The sequence below is a fragment of the Garra rufa genome, chromosome 4 (assembly GCF_049309525.1).
Source record: "Garra rufa chromosome 4, GarRuf1.0, whole genome shotgun sequence".
Lineage (NCBI taxonomy): Eukaryota > Metazoa > Chordata > Actinopteri > Cypriniformes > Cyprinidae > Garra > Garra rufa.
In genome coordinates this window covers 21,353,195-21,376,119 of record NC_133364.1, presented here as the reverse complement: position 1 = coordinate 21,376,119, position 22,925 = coordinate 21,353,195, and the positions used below count along the sequence as shown (strand labels likewise).

The 22,925-nt window shown below is 38.0% G+C and overlaps 1 protein-coding gene across 1 annotated transcript in view; it reads left to right on the top strand.

The window, feature by feature from the left end:
* The first annotated feature begins 19,270 nt into the window (after positions 1-19,270).
* Positions 19,271-22,925, top strand: part of cacna2d1a (calcium channel, voltage-dependent, alpha 2/delta subunit 1a) — a 150,021-nt gene continuing 146,366 nt past the window's right edge. The window contains exon 1 of the mRNA XM_073838849.1: positions 19,271-19,488. Coding sequence (XP_073694950.1) covers positions 19,382-19,488 — 107 coding nt within the window. The 5' untranslated portion in view covers positions 19,271-19,381. The remainder of the gene's footprint in view (positions 19,489-22,925) is intronic.

Sequence of the window (22,925 nt, the reverse complement as noted above, 5' to 3'; positions counted from 1 at the left end):
CTTTCATTCAAAGGTAAGAGTACATACAGATAAAAAGTCAAAAGTTTACACACACCTTACAGAATCTGCAAAATGTTAATTTTACCATGATATAAAATGCATGTTATTTTGTATTTAGTACTTACCTGAATAAGATTTTTCACATAAAAGATGTTTACATAGAGTCTACATGAGAAAATAATAGTTGAATTTTTAAAAATTACCCTTTTCAAAAGTTTGCATACACTTGATTCTTAATACTGTGTTGTAACCTGAATAATCCACAGCTGTTTGTTTTTTTTAAAGTGATAGTTGTTCATGAGTCCCTTGTTTGTCCTGAACAGTTAAACTGCCTTCTGTTCTTCAGAAAAATCCTTCAGGTCCCACAATTCTTTGGTTTTTCAGCATTTTTGTGTACTTAAACTCTTTTCAACAATGACTGTATGATTGTGAGATCAATCTTTTCACACTGATGCATTAAGAGCTGGGGGTGAAAACTTTTGAATTTGAAGATCAGGGTAAATTTGACTTATTTTGTCTTCTGGGAAATGTAAGTATCTTCTGTAGCTTCTGAAAGGCAGTACTAAATGAAAAAAAAAAAAAGATATTTAGGCAAAATAAGAAAAATGTACACATCTTCATTCTGTTCAAAAGTTTACACACCTGTATAGTTTTTCCTTCTGGAGCATCAGCAAGTGTTTAAACCTTCTGTAATAGTTACATAAGAGTCCCTCAGTGTGAAAAGATGGATCTTAAAATCATACAGTCATTGTTGGAATTATTTGATATTTGATTTCTTGTTTCAAGTGTTTATATAGAGTGTTCTCATGAGGCAGATTCAGAGCTGTGACTCAATGAAGGACAGTAGACTTCTGATTTATTTTCATTTCGGTTACATAACGTAATAGATTTGTCAGAGACGGCGAGAGAGACGATAGAGGACGGAGGAGATTTTGTGGGTGTCCACTTTGATCAGGGGACACCTGTCTGTCTCTTTTTCTTTCATCAGCATTGTGTCTCCCTCTTCAAAGGTTCAGATGTGGACTTCTAAAGAGCTGTTTGTTTATCAAAGATCTGCATTGATGCTCTTCACTTTGGCTTTGATGAGTCACACAAACAAACCTCACGCTGCTGACAATTAAAGCCGTGTTGTTCCTTTGTTTATGCACAATATGTTTCTCCACGGTCACCAACCTTGAGTCTCATTAGCTGAGGAATGTTCAAATAGAGGTGATAGAGGTTATTTCTGCTTTAGACCACTATGAAGGTCTAGCTTGCCACTCCCTTGCCTGTCCGCCGGCTTGCTTCGTTTCTAAGCATGTGACGCTCCGTATGAAGTGAGCCATTAGACATAGTAACACAATTACATTTCAGCTGCCTGGATAAACAACCGGCCCATCTGGGCTCTTATTGAATAAGCAGACCTTTACTGATGTTTACAGATAAAGTCAGTCTTACATGAACAACAGTCAGATGCTGGGAGATCTGCTTTTAAAACTAGGTTTGAAAATGCCAGACCTTGCAAATCAAATCTCAAAATGTAATTGTTTCATTTTGACTTTAGTATGGTTAGTGACACCCATGTCATGAAGTCGTTTCCTGTAGCTTTTGCCTGATAAATCACATAGCATTTATAACAACCTGGCTGCAGAACAGTGTTATTTGATGTAGTTTACATCAAAGTATTTCTTAACGTTTTGAATTTGAATTTACCATATTATTTTAATGTATCATCTTAATTATGAACACATAAGTTTGTAGTGCAAACGGTTTTACCATTTACTGCACTTCGTTATTCTTCTCGTTATTTCCCTATGGTGGCTTATGAGCCGGAAGTCTCACACATTACCAGAAAACAGCTTGCTTCCACTCAACCCCTAAACCCCTAAACGAAGAACGAAAAGGAACTTCGTTTTGAGTATATTGGGGCTTTTAAAAATTTCCTTCTCCAGCCTGAATTGTTAAAATGTCTGATTCTCATTACTAAGATCTTTTGAAACCCAGAAAATGTTGCATATTGACTAAGTGACTGTAATGACACCTGTTGACCATGTGCACCTGTCATGTGGTGTGAAGTTACACAGAGAGCTTTAGATCAGCTGTATGATTCAGACGACAGCTTCTGTTGATTTTGTGGTACAAGAAGCTCGCTAGCTTGTTTTTTTCTCTTAAAGAGATAGTTCATCCAAAAATGTAAATTATCCCATGATTTACTCACCCTCAAGCCATCCTAAGTGTATATGACTTTCTGTTTTCAGACAAATTAAATCAGTTATATTAAAAATGTCCAGTAGTTAAAAAAAAAAAAAAAATCACATGTTTTGCTATGCAGAATCAGGTAACCCATCTTTCTTTTGTGCCCTTTTTTTTTTCAAAGCAAAATTGGATTGGATTAGTTGTTCTTTTGAAACAACCCATTTTCAAGATTCGATGGCCAAAATCTGATCAGATTATTTTTGAACCGGGCTCTTCCAAGCTTTATAATGACAGTAAATGGGTGTTGAGATTTTGAAGTCCAATAAAGTGCATCCATCCATCCATCATAAAAGGTATTCCACACGAGACCAAGTGGTTAATATCCTGATAGCACAGGTACATCTCGGAGACGTCTATTTGACATTTCCTATCAGATGTCAAATAGATGTCTATTAGATGTCTTTAAGATGTTTATGACTTAGAATGTATGTAAAACTGACATCTTACAGACGTCTGCCAGACCTCTGTACACAGCAGATGCTTTCCAGATCAAGAGATCTTTAACAGACATCTTGCAGACATACGTGTGCGAATTTAACTGATGCGTTTTTGTGAGAAAAATATCTATATTTAAAACTTTAAAATTCAGAATATGCTAGTCTCGCACGAACCAAGTTTATTTGCAAAGGAAAACCAGTCTCCTTGGCTTACATTGAAATCCTCTGACATTTTTCTTTACAAATCTTCGTTTTGTACTTCTAATTGGTGACTGGTATTTTGTTTTGCTCTCTTCTTTGCACTTCCGTTTTCATCACCGCATTCACCTACATCCTACGTCATCTGCTGGAACGCCACTCTATCATAAACAGACATATGACAGTCAGTGAAAGAGATTGCACTTTATAAAGTTTTATTATGTCATTTAATATTTGCAGTAGACCAGTGTTCGCTGTAGCAGTTTGCAGCACATTTCCAGAAACCCTTCACCTTCCCCAGCTCCACCTGTATAGATCTGCTACAGGTAATTTCAGCAGCAGCAGCGCAGCCAATCTATTCCATCACAACCAAACACATTAAAGTCAGAGTTCAACCAAAAATTAAAATTACCCCATGATTTACTTACCCTCAAGTGTGTTTGACTTTCTTCTTCCAGACGAATGACAATGAATGGTGGTCGAGATTTTGAAGCAAAATTAAGTGCATCCATTCATCATAAAAAGTACTCCACACGGCTCCGGGGGGTTAATAAAGGCCACTGACATACCAGAAGATGACGTAAGATGTAGGCGTAGAGTAACCCCCGATGAGAATATACTAGTCCATGTAAATCCATGTGAGAACCAAGTTTTGTTTAGCATTACTGTTTATAAAGTTGTATTATATTTCTGTTTTTATTTATCATTTGTTATTTGTAGTAGACCAGTGTTCGCTGTAGCAGTTTGCAGCACGCTTTCAGAAACCCTCTACCTTCCCCAGCTCCACCTGTATAGATCTGCTAATGGTAATTTCAGCAGCGTAGCACATCTATTCCATCAAAGCAAACACATCAAAGGGATAGGTCACACAAAAATGAAAATTACCCCATGATTTACTCATCCTCAAGACATCCTAGGTCTATATGACTTTCATCTTTCAGACAAATGACAGTGAATGGTAGTGGAGATTTTGAAGCAAAATTAAATAAATAATAAATGCCTCCTGAAATGAATCGATGCATTTTTGTAAGAAAAGCATAGATTTTTAAAACTTTATAAACCGTAATCTCTAGCTTCTGCTAACTGTTGTACGAGTGTTCACAAGAGAGTGATGTTTCAGCGGATTCAGTTTCGGTAAGAAGTGGCAAATGCAGAAGTGCAGAGGAGAGAGCAAAACATAACACCTGTCTGAATTAGAAGTACAAAACAAGGATCGTAAAGAAAAATGTTGGAGGATTTTGAAACAAGCCAAGAGTGGTCTGGTTTTCCTAGATTTAAACAAAACTTGGTTCTCACGAGACTAGCATATTCTCACAGGCACTTATGCTGAACCCTACATTCTATGTCATCTGCTGGAACGCCACTGTCTCATGAACGTGTACAACAGTTAGCGGAAACTTGAGACTATGGTTTATAAAGTTTTGAATATGGATATTTCTCTTACAAAAAACGCATTGACTTGCTTCAGAGAGCCTTTAATAACCCCCTGATGCCCTGTGGAGTACTTTTTATGATGGATGGATGCACTTTTTTGGACTTCAAAATTTCGACACCCATTCACTGCAATTTTAAAGCTTGAAAAAGGCAGGACATTTTGTCATATAACTTCAATTGTATTCATCTGAAAGAAGAAAGTCACATACACCTAGGATGGCTTGAGTTAAACGTGCTTGTTTCTTAGTTACTACTAAGTGCCTTTCCTTCAGTATGAATATCCCCAGCATTTTCTGTCTTTTGGGGTCAGTTGTAATTTAATCAAAACCAAAAGGGAATCAGCGCCACTTTAGCCAAGAAGATATGATGTTCTTTCTGCTTGCCCTGTTAGAGCTGCATCTCTTTTTCTGGTGTTCTGGTTGCAGGCAGAGCTGTGTGACTGCAACCAGGTCATGTCAGGGTGGCCAGCTTCGTTTCCGCTAGATTTTCTTCATTCCGTGGCTCCATCTGTATTCTCAGCTCTAGTATTTCCAAAAACGATCCTGCAAATAGTGGAAGCCACCACATGGCTTCACTACCAAATTGTTTCTGGCACAATTTGTAAATCATTTTTGAAGGGCACTTGGATCTTATATGGATCTGTATGAATCAACCGTGAATTTACTTCTCACATGCTTATCTGGCAACAAACCTGTTAGTAAACATTCCCAAACTCTTATGTAACTTACAGGACTCAGTTGAAATTTAAATGTCCTCAGTTGCCTTGGAAACAATCTCCATGGGACAGATTAATTAATAAATTACACTTGGCAAACCATTAGTGGAGGAAAGGCGTGATTTTTGCACAGCGTTTCTTTTTAGTATTCTTTTCATTTTCAGTTGAATTAATTAAACATGTGTTACTGCAATACTTACCATATGCTGTTAATAAACATTCTGAAAAGCAACCACTTTTTTTGTGAGGACACATTTGACAGATTATCCTCTACAATCCCGAGGCCCTAAAACTGCAAGAAGGGCAGCCAAGTAAAAGGACGCCTACATACCCCATGCATTTGTTTCCGACACGCAAGTAAGTTCATGTCCAAACATTCACAATTGCCTTTAGACATAAAATGTTTGTTTGCATGCATTTTCTGATGTTCTCATGTACAGCAAAATTACCCTATTTAACATTTGAAAAACAAAACCCTTTTATGTTGGAGAGCAACCTAGTTAGCTACAACCTGCTTATAGAATCAGCTCTGGGTCTTGATTTAAAACTCACACATGGTGCCCCACATACATGGCCACAATTGATATTATTTTGGGGAAGGATCTCAAACAAAGCTATAAAGTCAGTATTAATCTATTAAGTCAGTATTCCTCAAAGGAAATGGTTTCGAAATGGATCTACCTACACCTAAAGAGCTAAGCGAGGAAAATGATTAGGCCGATATTAAATATTAACACACAATCATTAGTTACTAGGACAGAGACAGAGCATAAGGCTGATTTGGCCTGCCAAATGACTATTTTAAAAATTAAAGCAACACACCAGGTCTATATATATACTCTACTTATTTTTATCATCATAATGACTAGCCCTGTTTATTTTTTTCTTGATCTGCATTTATAATTTATGACATTCATAGTATTTCAGTGGCCTAAACAATGAGCTGAAATGTACTGCAGCTGCTTTGCCCTGAGGAGATATTTGCAAAACTGGATTTTGTCAGTTGGAGGCTACAGGATGGCAAGGTTGTGAGCTTTTTAAACGCAGAATTAAATTATTAATGCCTTTTAGGTTACAGTTAAATTTGTAAATTCTAAAATGTATATTATAATTTAATTGTATTATGTATTAATTTAATAATATAATATAATAATTTATATATTTATAATTAAAATTTATATTTAACTCTAATCATATTTAACTTTAAATCGTTGCTCGACAAGTTTAAAAAGCCCTGAAATGTATGTGTTTGGACAGGACAAAGGTTGAATAAAAAAAAAAAAACCTGAAGAATTGTATTTTATACACTTGATTCAAGGTTTAGGGTCAGTAAGATTTTTTTAAAAAAAGAAATTCATACTTTTATTCAGCAAGTATGCATTAAATTGATTAAAAGTGAGAGTAAAGACACTTACAGATTTCTATTTCAATGCATTTCTGTTCTTTTAAACTTTTCACAAAAGAATCTTGATTGATAACTAAATAACTAGCTAAAATAAACAAATAAATACACTTTAAAATCGTACTAACCATAAACTTTTAAATGATTGTGTATACACTACCAGTCAAAAGTCTTTGAACAGTAAGATATTTGGGGTTTTTTAACCAAGGCTGCATTTATTTAATCCAAAATACAGCAAAAACAGTAGAATTTTGAAATAGTTTTACTATTTAAAATATTTGTTTTCTATTTAAATATATTTTAAAATGCAATTTATTTCTTTGATGACTTTTTTGCAGTATTACTTCAGTCCACATGATCCCAGAAATCATTCTAAAAGTCTGATTTGTTGTTCAAAAAACATTTAATATTATTATTATTATGTTTAAAACAGCTGAGTAGAGTTTTTTTCAGGTTTCTTTGATGAATAGAAAGTTCAGAAGAACAGCATTTATCTGAAATAGAAATATTTTGTAACATTATAAGTCTTTATCATCACTTTTGAACAATTTAAAGCATCCTTGCTAAATAAAACTATTAATTTCTATAATTTATTTTTAAAAATAATAAAAAATTATAGTGACTCCAAGCTTTTGAATGGTATAGTGAATAACGTTAACAGTTTCCTCTGCTCCCCGATGTATTTTTTTTCACTGCGTAAGAACGTGATGTGTGGCGTAAGAGAAACATGGCTTGTCAGACATAGCAACAATAACAAGTGGGTTTGTAAAAACAGCCAAATTGATTTTTTTTTTTTATAGCCATTATTGATTTGTGACCCTGGACCACAAAACCAGTTATAATCACATGGGTATATTTGTAGCAATAGCCAACAATACATAGTATGGGTCAAAATTACCAATTTTTCTTTTATGCCAAAAATCATTATGATATTAAGTAACAATCATGTTTCATGAAGATATTTAGCAAATTTCCTACTGTAAATGTATCACAAGTTAATTTTTGATTAGTAATATGCATTGCTAAGAATTTCATTTGGACAACTTGAAAGGCGATTTTCCTCAATATTTAGATTTTTTGCACCCTCAAGAGTTTTTTTTAAATAGATGTATCTCAGCCAAATATTGTCCTATCCTAACAAACCATACATCAGTAAAAATCAGAAAAAAAAAACAGACCCTTATGACTGGTTTTGTGCTCCAGGGTCACATTTAGAATTTTCCCAAACCGTGTGAGGATAGTGGTCTAATATAGAGTAATATGAAGAGTAGGGATGCACGATATGAATTTTTTTTACAGATAACCGATAATTAAGTCCTTTTTGTAGCCGATACCGATACATTCATATTTTTATATGATAATTTTGTGCACCCAGGAGAATACAAAATCTGAGATAAACTAATGAAATGTATATTACTGTATATATCTGGGTCAAACAATCATAGGAAACATCAGTCCTGACTCTTCAAAAATGTTTTAATTTTTTTGTGTAAGGCACCACAATTCTAAATAAATAAAATGCTTTGACATTTGTCAACCTGGAAAAAATGAAAAGTGCATCATGGAGGAACGTCAGATGTCCAAATGTCCGTTAAAGCTTCTTATTGATCATATTATGAATGTGTGCAGCAACCAAATCGTACAAGGCGGGGAATAAAACATCAGAATCGAGATAAAAACATCAACTTTTCAGAATGCCGCAAGCCCAACGCAGGTCATATGACATGAACCAACCAATCAGCTTCACCCGTTCCCTTAATAACATTGAAAGCACTGCCAAGGTGGAGAAACAGCTTATCATAGCTGTACAGGAATAACCATTTTTAAATAAATTTAATGACAGAGCTACTGCAAGCGATTTTTAATGCTGAAAATCCATTTATCATTTGCTGAAACTTCCGCGTCTTTATGGAGAGCGCAGGTCATGGTTGCTTAGCAACGGCAGACGCAATGGCAGAGCAAGCTACAGAGCGGTTTGGAAAGAAAGAGAAAGTGGCGCGTCTAGCGTTTTCCACGCATTTTTAGGCGCGACATGTGAACGGCCCCTAAAACAGATTCACCGCGATGACGACCTCTGAAGTGAGATTTGTTGTGTTAAAACTTGACGGCTTTTTACCTCCTCTCAGAATCCCTGCTAAACATGTGTTGCAAATAGCAATAGCATCGTCCTCCTCTGCCACCGCGAAAAACTTCCAGACCGGCGAAGACGATGATGACGACACAGATGATGACGTATTACACGCGTCAAAGTCCGAGAGTCACTGCGGTTTACAGCTGCAGTCACTTGCACTCGGAAAGCAGATGAATCTCAGATAAACCAGACTGATTGGTTGATTTACCAGCAAGAGTACTTTATCGGATCGGATTTCATTTATTTATCGGAGCAATAAAAATGACGTAATTTTTACCCATATCGGTCGATAATTTATCTGTCCGATAAATATCGTGCATCCCTAATGAACAGTATGATTTACGTTTACTTTGCTTTCATAATCATCCATCTAAAAACATCCACCATGAAAGGGCCAAAGCATTAAGAGAAACCAGAGAGAAAAAACATAGCACTCGCTCATATTTTACCCCCATAATCTCAGCCTCCCCCAACAGTTGTACCATTTCCAAGTGGCAATAAAACCCACCAGCATTACTCACTGTAATCCCAACAGAGGGATCCATAACAGCCCCACGCACCCTGATGTCAGTAAATGTACAACAGTGCTCTCTTTGGCATCGCCTACCAGGTTGTATGAGGTCATTTAGTGCAAGTTGAGTAGACCAATCTCACTGACAGGGGAAGTTACCTTTTTTTATTTCTTTACCGCATCCATAAAATGGCATTCGTCTTCTTTATTTTTGTCTGTCTGTGCTTCCATTGCTGTTTGTTTCTGACTTACTGTCATTTATCTTCTGGCTTTTTAAGAGCATGTCCTCTTCAGCTTTAGAGTTGGACTAACTCGGGTGACTCCCATGGCTGTGAATAGATAGTGTTGTGTTGCTAGGCAATGACTGAGATCAGTTAATCTGTGGATAGTGTGCACAGCATTTGCCCTACCTGCCCGCACTGTAGTGCACATCCTGAGGTATGAACCATGAACTCCTGATGACCCTATATGTGAAAAAAACAGTCATAAGGTTAAATTTTACAAAACTGAGTACTGAGTAAATAAGCTTTTTATTGGTGTATGGTTTGTTAGGATAGGGCAATATTTGGCTGAGATACATATATTTGAAAATCTGGAATCTGAGGGTGCAAATAAATCAAATCTGAGAAAATCACCTTTAAAGTTGTCCAAATTAAGTACTTAACAATGCATATTACTAATCAAAAATTACATTTTGATATGTTTACAGTAGGAATTTTACAAAAAATCTTCATGGAACATGATGTTTACTTAATTTACTAATGATTTTTGGCATAAAAATCAATAATTTTGACCCATACAATGTATTTTTGGCTATTGCTACAAATATACCCCAACGACTTAAGACTGGTTTTGTGGTCCAGGGTCACATATATGCATACAGGAAACAAATTCATGCTGTTTTCTCCCTGCACAGTGATAGACACGGACAATTAGTGTCCATATTAGCTAATGCACTACAAACAAATGTTTTCTTAATAGGGCTATTTTTCTCTTGTTTTTCTATAATTAACTTGGGAAACAAAATGATTTAACAAGTTTAAATTAGTAAAAAAGGCAGATAATTGTAGTGGAAAACAAAAGACAAAAATACTGAGTAAGACTGAATAATTTATTGATTAATTGATTGCAGTGTGGCTAATTATTAGAGTTATTTTAAATAAAAGTTATTAAAGACTTTTTGGTCTATATCCGCTGATATTCAAATATAAATATATTAATATTTATTATTTAATTGTGTATGCTTTCCCTAATCCCTTTTACAATTTTTTGAATGTTTTTTTCATCATAATTAAAACAATACTTTAATAAAACTGTTAAATATTATCTTTAGAGAAATTCTTTAAAGGAATATCTGTATTTCACACACTACATTATGTTGTGAAGCCTAAATTCACTTTTTATTCTATTTATAATTATTTATAAATAATTTATATTTTTTTATTTAAGTTTTTAGTGTATTATTGTTTAATAAAAATGTGTACATTTTTAAATGTATGAATTTCATACACCGCCAGTCAAATGTTTTTGAACAGTAAGATATTTAATGTTTTTTAAAGAAATCTCTTCTGCTCACCAAGTCTGCATTTATTTGATCCAAAGTACAGCGTAAAAACATTAAAATTTTGAATTATTTTTTTTACTATGTAAAATAACCATTTTCTATTTGAATATATTTTAAGATGTAATTTATTTCAAAGCTGAATTTTTAGCCTTTTTACTCCAGTCACATGATCATTCAGAAATCATTCTAATATTCTGATTTGCTGCTCAATAAACATGTATTATTATTATTATGTTGAAAACAGCTGAGTAATTTTTTTTCAGGTTACTTTAATAAATCGAAAGTTCAGAAGAACAGCATTTATTTGAAATAGACATCTTTTGAAACATTATAAATGGCTTTACACTCACTTTTGATCAATTTAAAGCATCTTCGCTAAATACAATATTAATTTCTATAATATCCCCCCCCCCCCCCCAAAAAAACAAAACAAAACAAAACATTAAGCTTTTAAATGATATAGGTTATAATGTTACAAAACATTTTTATTTCAGATAAATGCTGATCTTTGGAAAAGGTGTACGCAACAGTTTTAAATATTGATATAATAATAATAATAATAATAATAATAATAATAATAATAATACTACATGTTTCTTGAACAGCAAATCAGCATATTACAATGATTTCTGAAGCATCATGTGACACTGAAGACTGGAGTAATGATGCTATTGATCACAGGAATAAATTTAAATAGAAAATAAAAATAATAATAAAAAAAATTACTTTACTTTAGTAAAAACGCTCCATAATTTTACTGTTTTTTGTGCTTTGGATCAAATAAATTCAGGCTTGGTGAGCAGAAACGTCTAAATCTCACTGTTCAAAAACTTTTAACTTGTACTATATTTTATTTGTAGAATTTCCGATAAAACTTTTCAATAAGGTTTAATTTGTTAACATTAGTCACCATGAACAATGCAGCATTTATTCATTTTAGCTAATGCTAATCTCTACATTTATTAATAAATTTTTATGATCAAGTTTGTATCAGTTAACATTAATTTATTCACTATGAACTAACATGAACATTTTTGTTAAATAACCCCAACAAAGGTAAAAAAAAAAGAATAATGGTAATAAATGAGACTTTGTTATAAAGTGTTACTGATTAATAACAGCTATTTATAGATAAGCTATAACATGAATATGAATATTTTTTAGCGTATCCAGAATCCAGATTTTGTCAAAATAACTAACCTAAACTAAACTAAACAAAAGAAAAAAAAATTGCAAAATGTGTCGTTGTTGATAACAAACTCTTCACATACAGTATAGTGCAAGCAGTGGCTCTTGATGCCATTCTCAATGTCACTCTTCTGTTTTGGTTGTGTTTGTGTTGGATGTTGCTTCTTGCTAATACCACCTAATCTAACTAAAGCCGTGTAAAATGAGGTTATGAGGGTGCTGCTGCATTCATGAGGATGCTTTTATGAGAATGAGTTCCTGTCTTCATGTAGACCGGTGCGTCTCGCATAGAGGGGAAAAAAAAAAAACACATGAAAAGGTGCTTATGAAACACTTCACAATAAATAAACAAATGGTGCGCTTGATAGATACATTCATTTAATTGAAAAGTCATATCTGCCCTCTGATCTAAATATCATCTATTATCTATTAAATGTCTTTGAAGTATGTGTAATGTGTAATATGTCCTAGATGCATTATGTGCTCACTGCAGATCTCCTGCTTTGGCTTACAATGAAGTGCTAACACATGCACACTCACACGCGCACAATCACACAGTTCTTCAAATACGCCCTAGTGTAAATCCTCATATTTGCTGAGATCAGAGTTAGCTGCTTATTTGCTCAGTAAATGCAGTGCTCCGGTGAGCTCACCTCCCTCAGCAGCATCCAGACAGCAAACACGGCATATCTTTTCATAACATAGAAATCATGACCTCAGGGAACAATCTAACCTGTAAAAAGTTATTAAAATCTATTTATGTTGTCATGGAAGATTTCTTTCCTTTTTGCTATTTGATAATAGACACCTTTTAAGGGATTAGTTTACTTCCAAAATAAAAATTCCCTGATAATTTACTCATGATCCAAGATGTACGTTTTTCTTTCTTCAGTCGAACAGAAATGAAGGTTTTGGAGGAAAACATTCCAGGGTTTTTCTCCATATAGTGGGCTTCAATGGGGATCAGCAGGTTGAAGGTCCAAATTGCAGTTTCAATGCAGCTTCAATGGGCTCTACACAATCCCAGTCAAAGAGTAAAGTTCTTGTCTAGCAAAAAGATGATTTTCTTAAAAAAAGAAAAATGTGTATATAATTTTGCTCATCTTGCACTAGCTCAACTTCAAGCGTTACCAGCCTGATCTCATGACGAAAATGTAGATGTGAAATACGTACCGCCATGTATGTTTCGTGACATATTCAATTTTAAAATGTCCACTGAGTGGCACTAATAGAGTGTTCAGTTTTTTCCCCTGGAACAGATGAATGCACATATATATGTCATGATCTGGGCTGTGGGGTGTCCCTCAGCCACCTGAGGTCGCTGTTTCCCTTTTCCTTACCTGCACTTGGACCCAGACTTCATCTCTCAGCATCTCACGAACGTGACAGAATGCAGACAGCACTTATGGGTCCAGCGGTGAAGTTTTTTTCCGAAGCGGCGATGCCCGCCCACTCTGTTCCCGATGCAGCGGCGTCCACTCATGCTATGCCCGAGTGGATGGCGTTCATTTACGCTCGTCTGGCGGCGGTGGACGCTCGCTGTTCCCGAGGCGGCGGCGACCGCTCAATCTGTTCCCGAAGCGGCGCCGATCGTTCACTCTGTTCCCGAAGCGGCGGTGACCGCTATCTCTGTGCCCGAAGCAGCGGTGACCGCTATCTCTGTTCCCGAAGCGGCGGTGACCGCTATCTCTGTTCCTGATGCGGCGGCGACCGCTCACTCCGTGCCCGATGCTGCAGCGACCGCTCACGCTGCGCCCCAATGGATGGCGACCGTTTACGCTCATCTGGTGTAGATGGACGCTCACTTGGCAGCGGCGATGGAGGCGTTCCTTCGGGGGAAGGCAGCCGCGCAGGGGCGCGCTCACGTTTCTCTGACGGCGGCGGTGCCCGCTGACGTTTCTCTGGCGGCGGTGACCGCTGACGTTTCTCTGGCGGCGGCACCCGCTGACGTCCCCCTGGCGGCGGTGCCCGCTGACGTTCTCCTGGCGGCGGTGCCCGCTGACGTTCCTCTGACGGTGGAGGTGCCCGCGGACGTTCAGGTAGCGGCGGTGACCGCTGACGTTCTCCTGGCGGCGGTGCCCGCTGACGTTCCTCTGACGGTGGAGGTGCCCGCGGACGTTCAGGTAGCGGCGGTGACCGCTGACGTTTCTCTGGCGGCGGTGACTGCTGATGTTCCTCTGGCGGCGGTGACCGCTGACATTCCTCTGACGGCGGCGGTGCCCGCGGACGTTCCTGTAGCGGCGGTGACCGCTGACGTTCCTCTGGCGGCTGTGATGCCCGCTGACGTTCCTCTGGCGGCGGTGATGCCCGCTGACGTTCCTCTGGCGGCGGTGATGCCCGCTGACGTTCTTCTGACGGCAGTGATGCCCGCTGACGTTCCTCTGGCGGCGGTGCCCGCTGACGTTTCTCTGGCGGCGGCACCCGCTGACGTTTCTCTGGCGGCGGCACCCGCTGACGTCCCCCTGGCGGCGGTGCCCGCTGACGTTCCTCTGACGGTGGAGGTGCCCGCGGACGTTCAGGTAGCGGCGGTGACCGCTGACGTTTCTCTGGCGGCGGTGACTGCTGATGTTCCTCTGGCGGCGGTGATGCCCGCTGACGTTCCTCTGGCGGCGGTGACCGCTGACATTCCTCTGACGGCGGCGGTGCCCGCGGACGTTCCTGTAGCGGCGGTGACCGCTGACGTTCCTCTGGCGGCTGTGATGCCCGCTGACGTTCCTCTGGCGGCGGTGATGCCCGCTGACGTTCCTCTGGCGGCGGTGCCCGCTGACGTTCTTCTGACGGCGGTGATGCCCGCTGACGTTCCTCTGGCGGCGGAGCCCGCTGACGTTTCTCTGGCGGCGGTGCCCGCTGACGTTCTTCTGACGGCGGTGATGCCCGCTGACGTTCCTCTGGCGGCGGTGATGCCCGCTGACGTTCCTCTGGCGGCGGTGCCCGCTGACGTTCTTCTGACGGCGGTGATGCCCGCTGACGTTCCTCTGGCGGCGGTGCCCGCTGACGTTTCTCTGGCGGCGGTGCCCACTGACGTTCTTCTGATGGCGGTGATGCCCGCTGACGTTCTTCTGGCGGCGGTGATGCCCGCTGACGTTCCTCTGGCGGCGGTGCCCGCTGACGTTCCTCTGGCGGAGGTGCCCGCTGACGTTCTTCTGACGGCGGTGATGCCCGCTGACGTTCTTCTGGCGGCGGTGATGCCCGCTGACGTTCCTCTGGCGGCGGTGCCCGCTGACGTTCTTCTGACGGCGGTGATGCCCGCTGACGTTCCTCTGGCGGCGGTGCCCGCTGACGTTCCTCTGGCGGCGGTGCCCGCTGACGTTTCTCTGGCGGTGATGCCCGCCGACGTTCCTCTGGCGGCGGTGCCCGCGGATGTTTCTCTGGCGGCAGTGACCGCTGACGTTCCTCTGGCGGCGGTGCCCGCGGATGTTTCTCTGGCGGCGGTGAGCGCGGACGTTCCTCTGATGGCGGTGATGTCCGTGGACGTTCCTCTGGCGGCGGTGCCCGCTGATGTTCCTGTGGCGGCAGTGCCTGCTGACGTTCCTCTGACGGCGGCGATGCCCGCTGACGTCCCTCTGGCGGCGGTGCCCGCTGATGTTCCTCTGGCGATGATGCCCGCTGAGGTTCCCCTGGCAGCGGCGCCCGCGGACGATATATACATTTTATGTGATGTTGGTTTTGTATGTGTCACCGCAGTTCTGACTTGAAATGCCCGTTGAGTGGAACTATAATGCTCTGTGGCGTTTTAAAATAACATACCATCTGCACTTCACTTAAACCTACTCGATAGTATGAACAAAAGCAAATGTGATATAAAAATGCAATCGCAAGAATGCCATTTAAGCTGGTTTTTCTCATCTTTCAGCTCTTTCATCATAAGTCATGTTTTAATGGGATTTGTACCTAAGGATTCCGCATCCTAAGTCCAATTGCCGGCTGAGCTTCCGAGCAAGCTTGTTACATCCGTAAAGCAAAACTAGCATAACTGTGTCCGGAATTGATTACAAGTTGCTGTTTTACTGCCTCTAGTGTTCATTTCGGTTGGAAACTGCAGTGATATGTACTTATTGGTACGTATTTGTCCTGAGATCAGGTAGTGCATTGCGTAATCATGTTGAAAAGGTCACGCATGATGTTGGTGGAAGTACAGACCCAGTGTTTACAAAGCGACGTGCAAAGAAAGTCAAATGTCCTTTACAAAAGAAAAAAGGTAAAAGAATGATGTTGAATGATTTCGAAGTTAGAGGAGAAAATGAGATGGTGTTTTTCACCCTATACCTTTTTGAATCAAACTGAAACTGCAATTTGGACCTTCAACCCGTTGGCTCCTATTGATGTCCACTATGGAGACAAACCCTGGAATGTTTCCTTCAAAAGCATTAGTTTCTTTTTGACTAAAGAAAGAAAGACATGAACATTCTGGAATTGAGCTAATCCTTGAAGAACAGAGATATTTACATGATAGTGTCAATCTTTACAGTTTTTCTCAGTCGCTTTGGCTTAATTCTCAAATGAGAGTTTTTTTTCTCAGAACAATACGTTAACATGTCTGAACAGTTAGTTTCTTGTTCACATCTGATTTGAATTTCGTGTTGATTTACGCAAATTGCATGTGTTTTGGTATGTGTGCAAATAATTACAGGAGAAGTTCACATTTAGAACAAAAATTTGCAGATAATTTATCCACTCCCTTGTCATCCAAGATGTTCATGTCTTTCTTTTTTTTCATTCGTAAAGAAATTATGTTTTTTGAGGAAAATATTTCAGGATTTCTCTCCATATAGTGGACTTCTATGGTGCCCGTGAGTTTGAACTTCCAGAATGCAGTTTAAATGCAGCTTCAAAGGGTTCTAAATGATCCCAGCCGAAACAACTGGTTATTTTCTAAACAATGACAATTTCTATACTTTCTCTATATATCAAATGCTTGTCTTGTCTAGCTTTGTGTGAACTCTGTGTTTTCCGGTTCGTGACAGTTAGGGTAGGTCAAAAAACTCCCATCAAATTTTGTTCTCTAACTTCATCATCCTACATTGCTGTTTTGCCTTTTTTTGTAAAGGGCTTTTAATTTTCTTTTCATGTTCACTTTGTAAACACTGAGTTGGTACTTCTGCAGTGATGTAGGAAGATTTTGAAGTTGGTGGAGAAAATGATAATGGAGTTTTTCGACATACCCTAACTGTCATAAACCGGAATACACAGAGGTTACACAGAGCTAGCTTATTTTTTTTAGAATATAACCAATTGTTTCACTAGATAAGACCCTTAGTCCTTAAATGGGATTGTTTATAGCCCTTTGAAGCTGCATTTAAACTGCATTTTAGAAGTTTAAACTCAGGGGCACCATAGAAATCAACTATATGGAAAGAAATCCTGAAATGTTTTCCTCAAAAAATTTCTTTACGACTGATGAAAGAAAGACATGGACATTTTGGATGACAAGGGGGTGAGTAAATTATCTGTAAATTTTTGTTCTGGAAGTGAAGTAGTTCCTTTAAGTAGAATTGTCTACAATTTGTCTACAATAACTAAATGCACATGGCCTATTGATCAAAACTGGAAAGTTGATTCTCTGTGAAACTGTCACAACTTCTAAACATTCTTTCATTGTGTGAGCCATCACATGAAAAATTTGTGATTCTATTATCAAAATCATTATTAAAATTTCTGGTAAATTTCTTGAAAGTAGTTTTTTTTTTTACCAATATACTTATTATTTTTGCATCAACAATTTACAGAATCAGTTCAATATACATGTAAACATTCTTTTCCACCCACCCTTCACCCCAGTCCCACCCTCACTAGACAGAACACTTAAATGGACATTATTGTGAGGCACTGAGCTGATGTGTAAAATAAGAGGAGAGAAATAAATAAATAAATAAAAACTGATAACAAATAAAAGATTAGATTAAAAGATTAAAGATTAAAGTAGAGTCACATTATCCCATCAGCATTTTCAGTCATTGTAACAACATCCAAATTATTCATGTATTCAATAAATTTGCCCCAAATATTTTCAAACATTGATGACTGTTTTTAAAGATTAAACATTATTTTTTTCAACAGGAACAATATGACTACAATATGACTTGGTGGTTCTACTGATATCCATTGTATAGCTATGTATTTCTTTGCTGCTATCAGAGCCATTTTAACTAAACGTAAATTCTTCCTTTGATCAAGCTGAAGAACTGATTCATCCCCCCCTGTGTAAAATATTAAACTGTATTAATCTATGTCTACTATTAAAAAAAATGTTAAGGCACTTTTACAGATAAGTTCCCAAGTATCTTGATCAAAAGTGCATTCCAGATCTTTTTCCCATTTAAGTCTTGAAGATGATACATCCTCCCATACAAGTCAGTGAAACTGTATAAGACACAAAACCTGTTTTTGACAAACTTTTGGGAAAAACTGTGTGGAAGCTGTTAAATCATAAAAAGGAAAGGGCGCAATATTTTGACAGACTAAAGTTAATAAGTGGTAAAACACGTAGGATCAGTATTAAATAAGATATTAGCCTAATAGTTCACCTACCTGACCGAAAATGATAAGAACAAACACAAATTTTGTCAAAATTCTTTCCCTGGAAATCCTGGTTCAGTTTGGCCAACCACCAAAGGCTTTTGTTCCTCAGACAATTTGTTGCACCATTTTCCTTGATTTGTTATAACTTTTGGCAATCTGTAGTTCTCCAAATGTTTTTCTCTGTCCAACCGATTAGTACAGCCCAAAACATGACAACAATTGACTATTTTTAGCAGCAATAATCAGCAAAATATCCGAGTTTCATTTGGTTCAGACAGTGGCATTGTTTACATTCATTGCCGCTAATATGGCCGATTTATTATGACGCATTGTGAAAACATTTATTACAGTGAGTTGCAAAATTAGCATTTTTTAGTTTGTTTCAATGTTTTCATTTTACTGAAACCTACAATAGGTTGCTTAATAGCAGGTTTCACTGAGAAAACATTGTGTGACTGTCATTATGACAAAATGTCAACTTGTTTTCAGTGAACTGTAGGCTATATATTTTTTGGGGGAAATAGTAGCTGTTTTTTAAACTAAATCTTTCCTTCTATAAATAAAGTCCACCGAAAGTATTTGTTGAAAGTATAACTGTACTATCTACCGTATATATCTGAAGTTCTATATATGATTAAACTCTGCAACTTTGCTGTCAATCAAAGATATAATTGATGCCTCGCAGCGCGTATCAACTGTGCTACTCGAGCTCCTTGTATGGAGCGACACGCGTGATGATGATTTCGCGCAGATGGGTGGGGGGCGTTTGGAAACTGATCTGCCACGGCGCGCACAGTCTAAAACAGACTCTTAACGTTACTGGCAAACCGGAGAGACACGGAAACGCCCCACACCGAACGCCCCCTGCCAGTCTCCACATCTCTGGAGAAACATCTGAACTAATTCAACAGGGCAAAAACAGAAGTAGTTGGAGGGACCAAAAGCATCTGTGATTTGTTTGTGGAAGTAGCAGCGCTCATGGCGGCAGCTCGGCTGGTTTAGGAGGGTCACTTCAGTGGATTTTAGTGGGAGAAACTCGTCTGTTGGATGTCACTCAGAAGAATAATGGATGCGCTCAGATTGTCCGCTGCTCTTCTTCTACTTCTGTCTTTATTCAGCTCTGGAAGCGCCATACAGTTTCCAGACTCCCATCTGTAAGTACACAGCACAAAACTTGCTATTATTGTTATGATTAGGGAGTTGTTGCACTTCTTACGCACAACATTTTCTTGCCTATAATTGGAAAATACTTTTAAGTGTTTGTATTAAGGAAGCGAAAGATAGACTGGTACTCTTTCAACCACAAGTTGCGTCTTACAGGACGCGTTTACACAAGACGCGTTTCGCGTTCCGTATTCGCTATTTTTTGATACAGTTGTAGGTACACATGCGTCAGACGGACGTCTTTGCCCGTTGCGTCGCGTTAAGTTAAAGTGATAGTTCATTAAAAGGTAGGCATTTTCATTATGCTGGACAAAAAAACATTTCGGAGCATTTCTTTACCCTGTAGTGACACTGAATGATGACTGAAGATGTCTCAAAATAGATCACAATGGCCACAGAAGTATCGTAAAAGTGATTCATATGACTCGTTTACTACATTTCAAGAAGACAAAATACAGTCATTGTGTGATGAACAGATGCAATTTAAGTTGCTTCTTCCTGAAAATCTTGACTGTTTATTTTTGGCATGTTCTCTGACATCCTATTCGTGAATGATTCAATTGAGTCGGATCTTTTAAATGAATCGCATTGTTCCGATTCACAAAATAGTTGTATGACTGATCCAGTTCTTAAGTTAAACTCACTGAGAAATTATTAGATAGATAGATATGTGTCCATATAATGAAAGTCAAAGGTAACCAAAACTGTTTAGTTAACTAAATCTTAAAAAAAGAAAGTCATACAAGTTTAAAAACACATGAGGGTAATAAGTGATGCCAGAATTTGCGAGCCGTCCCTTTAAATCTTTCATTTAAATTATAAACTGTATGTATAATCTTTTAACAAATGAAATATAGCAAATGACTGAAGATGTCAAGCCTCAAAATAGATCACAAATGGCTACAGAAGTATCATTAAAGTGATTGATATGACTCGTTTACTACATTACAAGGAGACAAAATACAGCCACTGTGTGATGAACAGTTGAATTTTAAGTTGCTTCTTCCTGAAAATCTTGACTGTTTATGTTTTGCATATTTTCTGACATCCTATTTGTGAATGATTCATTTGAGTCGGATCTTTTAAATGAATCGCGTTGATATGATTCACGAAATCTATCCAGTTCTCAATTTAAACTCACTGAGAAATGATAGATAGATAGATGGATGTAATAAATATTTTTGTCCATATGATGAAAGTCAAAGGTAACAAAACTGTTTAGTTACTGACCAAATCCTGAGAATAGAAAGTCATACAAGTTTAAAAATACATGAGGGTAATAAAGTGATGCCAGAATTGTGAGCTGTCCCTTTAAATCTTTCATTTAAATTATAAACTATAAGTGTAATCTTTTAACAAATGAATTCACAACATGTTTTGTGCTTTTATGACACCAACGAGGCTGCTAGGGCCAGACAAGTGGTCATCAAAACCAAATGTGCCACCTGTGTCCTGTGAGTTATTTTTAGTTGAGCAGAGCCTATCACCTGTCCATATTACATCAAACTCAAGCCTGTGAAACCTTACTGCCATAAGATTATGTAATGAAGCTTGTCTCTTACTCTTCATCTTGTACCCTTACATGCTGGCATTAAACTACAACTGTCGGCTTTTGGTGTGTTTCACAACATCTTCACACTGATATAACCCCTCTCTATGATAGAATGGACACAAGGACAGCTCAAGGCGTAAAAGCAATCGTCTGTCAAATACGAGCAATCAGATTCCACTCTTTACTTGAGATTGTTTGGGGTTGAGACAGAATTTGGTAATATGTAAATCACAGTCTGATGTCCTTAGGCCTGTGTCTGATCTGTGTCGTTTGCTTGTACTTGATCTAACAAGTTAAAGTGGACGTAGAATCAAAATCCAGTCTATTTACTTACTTAAAATAGTCATCTTCATAGTCTTTTGTCCTAATTTAATAGCTGACATAAGATCTGGTCGATTCTGGTATCAAAAATCCAACTTTCATTCGTTTTTGCTTATATTTTGCTGAGAAATGTCACATTACATAAGTACTTTTTTATTGTGGTTCCCCTTCTCTTTCTTGTCATTCTGAGCCCCTTTTCCTCTTGTGACTGCATCTTTGTGCCCAAACCCTAACCTCCTAATGCCAGAGCCTGTCTGCTTCAGATGCTCTATGACTGCATTCTCCACCCCAGTCTCCCCCATTCCTTCTTAGTGTCTTGTGGCTTTTGCTGTGCTGTGAGGCAAATGATTAATGTCCTCAGATCTGAGGCTGATGTCACCCATTCCACCCCTGAAAGCTTCTTGAGAGGAGCACAAAGCAGGTAGCGCATCTGTGCACTTTTGCCATTATTTAGATGTTATGTCATCTTTGCTTCTGTAATGGTTTGCGACCTGTCATCCTCCTTGTATTTGAACTTTCATGCCTTTTATGTTAATAAAAAGATTTTTAGCAGTGAACTTTAAAAAATAAAGTTAACAGCTTGCATGGCTTATTTTGCAATCAGTTTATCTGCTATGAATTCATTACACTACCTTTTAAAGGTTTGGGGTTGGTAAGATGTTTTAATGGTTTTGAAACTAGTCTTTTATGCTCACAAAGGCTGCATTTATTTGATCAAAAATACAGTAAAAACAACAATGTTGCAAAATATCATTGCAATTAAAAAAAAAATTCTGTGATGGCAAAGCTGAATTTTTGGCAGTCTAGTCTTCAGTGTCACATGATCCTTCAGAAATCATTCTAATATGCTGATTTGGCGTTTTAAGATACATTTATTATTATCAGTGTTCAAAAACATTCTGCTTGACGTTTTTGTGGAAACTACAGTTGCAAGGTTAATTGTTAAAAAAAAGAAGTATGAGTGAGTCACTAAATCATTCATTCAAACAATTTTTTTTAATCTAATCTTTCAGATTAATTAAACATTTTTAATAGACTTCTGCAATTAATGTTTTATCACAGTGTCTAGTAAATTGCATGCTATTTAGCTTAGTTCAGAATCATGGGAGAATCATGATGTCTATTTGAATTTTTTTTTCTCAATTTATTGTGAGTTTATATCATGCAATTCAGAGAAAAAGTGAGAATTGTGAGTTTATATCTTGCATTTCTGACTTTATAAGTCACAATTGCAAGTTCATATTATGCAGTTCTGACAAAAAAGCCTGAATCGCAAGTTTGTATCATGCAATTCTGTAAGATAAACAGTCACAATAACCTTTTTTTATTCAGTGACAGAAACAGGCTTCCATAATAAAAAGTTCACAAGAACAGCTTCTTTTTTATATAGAATTTTGGTCATACTTTATATTAGGTGGCCTTAACTATTATGTACTTACATAAAAAAATAAGTACAATGTACTTAATGTGGTCATATTGCATTGCAAAACACGTCTGTTTCTATTAAGGTGGGATATGGGTAAGGTTAGGGACAGGTTTGGTGGTATGGCTAGG